At 34.1% G+C, this 6,603-nt stretch overlaps 1 protein-coding gene across 1 annotated transcript; it reads left to right on the top strand.

The window, feature by feature from the left end:
• The first annotated feature begins 3,363 nt into the window (after window positions 1-3,363).
• Window positions 3,364-5,893, top strand: LOC103944475 (cytochrome b6-f complex iron-sulfur subunit, chloroplastic). Its single transcript, XM_009354936.2, has 5 exons — window positions 3,364-3,523; window positions 3,659-3,906; window positions 4,740-4,857; window positions 5,088-5,270; window positions 5,518-5,893. Exons 1-5 carry the CDS (start codon window positions 3,485-3,487, stop codon window positions 5,617-5,619), a joined length of 690 nt encoding a protein of 229 aa, XP_009353211.1. The 5' UTR covers window positions 3,364-3,484; the 3' UTR covers window positions 5,620-5,893.
• The last annotated feature ends 710 nt before the right edge of the window (window positions 5,894-6,603 follow it).

The following is a 6,603-nucleotide window of genomic DNA, read 5'->3' as shown; positions in this document are numbered from 1 at the left end:
TGCACCAGTACAGTTGTAAGGCACGACCACATTGTGCCAAATTTTGTTCAATATCTACAAGGGATGTGATATCCACACACCCCATTTTACTTCTCACATATCGTTTAAATTTTCGACCGTCGGGTCGTATAAATTGAAGAAGATCAATGGACAGAAATTATCAAGGGATGTGTGAGAAGTAAAATGGGATGTGTGGATAGCACACCCCTATTTACAATATGATAAACAAAATTGAGAATTAAATATAGAGAAATGTTAAGCGACTCTCAATGTTTATTCATAGACTCTTTGCTACCTCACGTTTTACGTCAATTTTCATGACAACATTATAAAACATTGTGGAAAAAATATAGGACAGTAGAGACTTTATAGATAATTCCTCTTTTGAGAGAATCTTTTTGCATTACTCAAAAATTATAATGATTTAACATCAACCACAGGGATTGTGCCTACAATAGTCAATTTCAACTTCTGAGAATCCAAGTTATTGTATACCACCGTTAGATTGCATGAAAAAAGGATCTAAACTTCACATGATTTACAGATACCATCCACATTTCAACTTCTGAGTAATGACCTTACCATAGGATTCTACTTGTGATCCATTCCGCAAGTCATTCATAAGTAATAGTAAACTAAAATCGATCTTAATTTCGTGTTAGTTGGGGGAGACAAAAAGTTTGGGATACCAGAAGAAGCCAAATAACTTTTAATTTTGTGTTTGTTTTATCACTTGAATCGAAATGCCTCCCTAATTGCTTTGAAGAACGTTCCATTTTTTTTGGGTTGCTTCAAGCTTGCTCCATCTCGAAACCCTACTTTTAATCATTGATACGGGTACCTTATATATTTTTCTTCTTTTCTTCCTACTTTCTTTTACTTTCTTTGTTGGGTGTCTTCATCTTTGACGAAAACAATGGATTCTCTTTAGTTCTCAACAATATTGGTGCGAGAGAAAGCAAAAGAAAACACAAAGAACTATTCTTTCTTACGCTTTGGAAGACCAATATACATAGAATATATAAGGTCCCTCCTAGTACTTTTAGAGCCATATATGTTGAAGCATGTCTCACACTAGACACTTAATATTAAAACAACTTAATTGAATTGAATGGTTTACATTGATTTTTTTTTTTTTTTGAATAATAAAATAATTTATACTGAATGAATCGAGATCTTCTATATAAAAGCTTATACTTATTGAATTGTACAAATTAAAATAAGGGCAATGTCAATGTTGATTAAGTAGTGAGCCGTGTACTGTCCAAATAAGCTTAAAAGAAAGATTGATAGATTATTAAGTTGTTAATGGAGGAGTTTTGTAAAAAGAACGAGAGTGGTAAAGAGCGAACAGGTGAAGAATGCACGCTTGGAGTGATGTTGAGAAGGCAGAGAGAGAGAGATGGAAGCACATGATGAGTGTATGTTTCACGCCACACCCCCATGCAGAAAACATCATCATTAATATATTTTTTTTTTGCGTTTGCAAATTCATGGTGGAGACAGGCAAAGTGGACCTTGTTCTACTTTGGGACAAAAGTGAAAACCTAGCTATACTCATTCTTTATCTTACTGTGGAGAATTCATTGGCAGTATACTGCATGCGAACCTACCACAAAAACAGCTCGGGAGGGATAAAAAAAACTCTACCTGATCTCACACATACACACACACATATATAGTATTTAAGGGGAAATATTAAGAAAAATAGGCGTGCAATTTTTTTTTTTTTTTGAGTAAATTAAACACCATAGATTTCAGTTAATCAAAATTCAATGGTAGATTTTAAATGAAATGTCAACCATTGAATTTTGTTGTAAGGATACCTACACTGTATGCATCCTTAGTTGCCCCACTAGAATTCAATCCATGGTCCATACTTCATAGTGACCAAGAGAAGAACACTCTTGTTAATATATACTCTTTTCTTTATTATCTATTTTCTAACATGCTAACAGCTATAGTCAATACAAGTTTATACTCATTTCCTAAGGACTAGCTTAATTAGCTTCTGGATCAGTGCACCAAAAGCTTTTTCCCTACGGTGCTCGCCTGTAGACTGGGGAAAAAAAATCATGATGAAGTAGCAGTACTATGGATACATATACATATATATATATACATATGTATGTATGTATGGATATGTATATATAGCATATGGTAAAAATTGCCTTATAACCATATGAAAAAGAAACTAGAAGCAAAAGCAGAGATTGTTTATAAGATTATGATTAGTTGTATTTATGTTTTTTTTTGGGTGATAATAGTGAAATCGTCTACTTGAACCGTATTTTGTAAAGCACATAATATAGCGGTTGATGGTATAATTTTTACCATGATCTCCCTAATATTTTCTTATATGTTTACCAATTTGAAAGGGGAGTATATGAATGGATGAAAGAGGGACAGAGGGAGAGAGAGGATGTCAAAACTTGGTTGCAATAAGCTATTGAATTAGGATAAAGGGAGAGCATGCAAGCCCATCATTTGAAGTGAAAGTTGAAGACAATTCATCATTCTCTGCTTTATTGTCAAGGACTCAGGGTTGGTTTGCAATTGAGAAGGAAAAACAAAAAAGAAAAAAAAGAGAGGGTTGTGCTGAATTGTCTATTCGGTGTTTGACTTTTGGTTTATGTGAATCATGAAATAGTGATAGCGATCAAACACTGTCACTTGTTACCAAATTAATTCAACAATTTCTATTTTTCATTAATATTCCTAGTATGTTGAACAAGTCACAAAGGTGTAGCAATATTGGACACAATACAACTCAGAATTCACAAGATAATAGGACATGATGTGTACATGATTAACTACATCAATGTTCAATATAATATTATAAGAGTTATTGTATATATTGGTATGATAACTTTCCTCAACTTTCTCCTAAATAATATGAGTTATTGCATGGGAGGTGTTTTTCACTTAACTCTTCTTAGCTTCTAACTTCTAAAAATTATGTGTTTTTATCATTTTTTATTGTATTAGTAGTATAATTTTACTTTTGTATTATTTTACATGTTGATCAACAGGCAAGTGAGAGAATCTATACACCTGTGTAAATGGATTAACCCTAAATACAACGCATTGCCAATAAAATGAAAATCCCAATTCTCATATAGGAATTTTAGGCAAAGCCCAATAGCGAACCCAGTAATGTATGCTTGTCAGTGAAGATCACAATGGCCCAATACTACAATTCACAAGCTTTGTAATATTTCCATACCCTACCAATCTTGGGTTAGTCAGCCCATCAATTTGTTCCTTTCTAAAGGCAAACGAATATGTGTATATATATATATATATATATATTTTTTTTTTCTTCTATCAAAGTAGCTAGAAGAATCTTGATCACGAACATGTGGTAATGTGGCGCCCCTTTACCATGCGCCTTATCCACTGGTGGCTGTGGTCGTTTCAAAACCATGTTTCACACAAAAAAATGAAGCAGCTAACAGTTTGATCTCCAAGCAATCTCCTTACAATGGCTTCCTTAACTCTCTCTCCTGCAACCACTTCCCAGGTAATTAAAACCAAAACCCTATTGATTAGCTAATTAATCTCTTGTAAGTGAACTGCCTGACGTGGGTTTAGAGGGTACTTAAAGCTAGAATTAATGAGAAATCATCTTTTGTTATGTGTTTGATTGTTTTTTCAGCTATGTTCCAGCAAGAGTGCAATGTTCTCATCAGCAAATGGCTTTGCTGTGAACAGCAAGAGAACACAGATGATGGGAAGGGGAAAGGGAAAGGGAATGAGAGTCACTTGCCAGGCAGGCAGTATTGCTGCTGATAGAGTGCCAGACATGGAGAAGAGGAAGCTTATGAATCTGCTTCTTCTAGGTGCTATCTCACTTCCCACTGGCTTCATGTTGGTTCCCTATGCCACTTTCTTTGCTCCACCTGGGTGAGTTTTCTTCCTTCCCACGTTACCCCTTTCCATATTTACAGGTTATTAGGAAATGACCTCCGCAAACTCATTTTCTCTTTCTGCACACTTCGAATTATTTTGTCATTTAATACTTCTTTAGTTTATTCAATTCAAATACTGAAAATAAACATGTGTACTTGGGGAGACAAAAAAGGCGTGCAAAAATCACTCTCCTTTTTTTAACCTTTTTCATCTTTTACATATATGTAATGTGTGCTGATTGGTGGTGATATTTAGTGCTTAATATTGTAATTAGATTACTTACTATCTTGTATATCATAGTGAAGTGTTGAACTCAGCTTAGGATGTGTCTCGGGTCCGAAACTCATCCCATAATTATTGTAATACTTTCAAACCCTTCCCCCTCTCCTTAATAATAATAAATTAAAAAAAAAATTCATGAGCTGTTAGTCTCATTGGTCCGCTGATATCGAATGAGCACTGCTTAACTGCTAGAAGTCTAATTTTTCTTGAAGTGTTTTACATCCATTGAGAAGTTTGTACCAAATAGAAAACAATAATGCTATTTACTATTTAGATACACAAAACTAACATCATTTTCTGAGACACTCTCTAAATAGCATTACTCAAGAGAGAACCCCCTTTCTCCTCACACTCTGAATTTTTTCTTCACCACTAAAAGGTTCAACAAGAACTCTTGATCTCTAATATTGAGTGTTTGTCGGGATGTGAGTGAACAGTCATGTTGTATCCCAACTGCCATCATACTGACAATGATATTTTGGCATCTATAATTTATCCATAGCTCTTTGACATGGTTATTTTGATTGATTGGAAAAACATAATAGCTCCGGTGCCGGCGCTGGTGGTCAAGTTGCCAAGGATGCTCTTGGAAACGACGTGCTTGCAGCTGAATGGCTTAAGACTCATGGACCAGGTGACAGGACCCTCACACAAGGATTGAAGGTACTGATACATGTTACTGATGAAGCTCAATATCTTAAGACTATCATATCCTTATTGCAATTTGTATGAAAAGTTCAAGTCAGACTTCCAATTCAAGCAGCAGAATTATGGGATCATGAATTAATGATACTTTTATTTTGTGATCAACCATTCCCAAAGTCAGATCGAGAAATTTGGGATGCATATCTTTAGAAGGTAAATTAATTTTGATTGTTTGCTGTGCTTGTCAGGGTGATCCTACATACCTTGTTGTGGAGAAAGATAAAACTCTTGCCACATATGCAATCAATGCCGTCTGCACTCACCTTGGCTGTGTCGTGCCATTTAACAAGGCGGAGAACAAGTTCGTATGCCCCTGCCATGGATCCCAGTACAATGACCAAGGAAGAGTTGTCAGAGGACCTGCTCCTTTGGTGAGTTTATTTACACTTTTATCGACTCTTGCTAGTTCAAATTCTTCTTGATGATATATTAACCAAGAATGTAGCGTAAGGTTGTAACCAAGTAGGGTGTTAAACCGATTGGTTTTATGATGAAGGCTAACCGATCATACAAAATTGCTATGTCCACAATAGTTTCCATGCTGCAATTTGCATATATCTATGCCGCATGCTACATATGATAAAAGCTTGCTTCTTTACCTTCTTTCTGTTGGAACAGTCTCTGGCGTTGGCTCATTGTGATATTGATGATGGGAAGGTCGTGTTTGTTCCATGGGTTGAAACCGATTTCAGAACCGGCGAAGATCCATGGTGGGCTTAAAATCATAAAGCAACTCCTATGAAAATACGTAATTTGAAATGTTTCGCTATATCTTTGCTTCGTTCATAAACAACTTGTATCATAAGATTCATGTTGGTTTAATTTGAAGCTCATATGTATAGGTGTGTGTGTGTGTGTGTGTATCTGTGCAAGGAGGACCTAATTATTTGCCATCTTCTGATCTTCTCTTTATGTATAATACTGGCTTTTGCAAAGCCTATTGGATTGTACTGTCCTGTAGTTGAAGGGTTCCTCTGCGGTGTTCCATTGGGAATTAAGATCTCTAAGGGTTGTATGGTTGGGAGCTTTTTAATTATCATGCGCTAATTGTGACAAAATTCTAGCTCCGTCACTATCTGCAAACATACTAAAGTCTAATCTACATATAAATTCATTTATTATTTGTTGAACTAGCAGAGTCATATTGTTGTACTATTTAACAATTTATATATGATAAGTATCAAATTCAATTTGAAAAACTCAAAAGGTTTTACAAAGAGATAGTTTAGTTGTTGTCCTTGGTCCGTAAGTGTTGTAGACTCAAACTTTATGCATTTTAGATTTTTTTATTGAATTCCCTCTCCTGCTACATAAATGACATAATAATAAAATAGATGCAATAATGCCAATAAAAACTCAACCCTTTTTTTTTTTTGTTGCTTCATTTACACTACAATTTAATTATTTAAAATTGCTTATGGGTTTTGATAAAAATAATAATAATTTCTTATGGGTGCATTCTAGATTATAAAAAAAGGGATTTTATTTTATTTTTTAATTTTTTAATTTTATAAAATGAGTACATATATATAATAAGATTTGGTTATATTTTATATATAAAAAATTGGTACATTTACATAAAAACATGGGTACATTTTATATAGAAAACAATGGGTATATTTTATATAGAAAACAATGGGTACATTTTATATTTAAAAAAAAAAAAAAAACAATGGTACATTTTAGATTAAAAAATAAATGGGT

The sequence above is a fragment of a genome, unplaced genomic scaffold, assembly GCF_019419815.1.
Source record: "Pyrus x bretschneideri cultivar Hongxiangsu unplaced genomic scaffold, Pyrus_bretschneideri_v1 Contig12, whole genome shotgun sequence".
Taxonomy (NCBI): domain Eukaryota; kingdom Viridiplantae; phylum Streptophyta; class Magnoliopsida; order Rosales; family Rosaceae; genus Pyrus; species Pyrus x bretschneideri.
This window is presented reverse-complemented; position numbering and strand designations above follow the sequence as displayed.

What these genes read in the sequence shown, in the direction of transcription:
- LOC103944475 (XM_009354936.2), top strand. Translation starts at nt 3,485, where the DNA reads ATGGCTTCCTTAACTCTCTCTCCTGCAACCACTTCCCAG. An exon ending in ACTTTCTTTGCTCCACCTGG is followed by an intron (nt 3,907 to 4,739) that starts GTGAGTTTTCTT and finishes AAAACATAATAG; the next exon opens with CTCCGGTGCCGGCGCTGGTG. An exon ending in TCAGAGGACCTGCTCCTTTG is followed by an intron (nt 5,271 to 5,517) that starts GTGAGTTTATTT and finishes CTGTTGGAACAG; the next exon opens with TCTCTGGCGTTGGCTCATTG.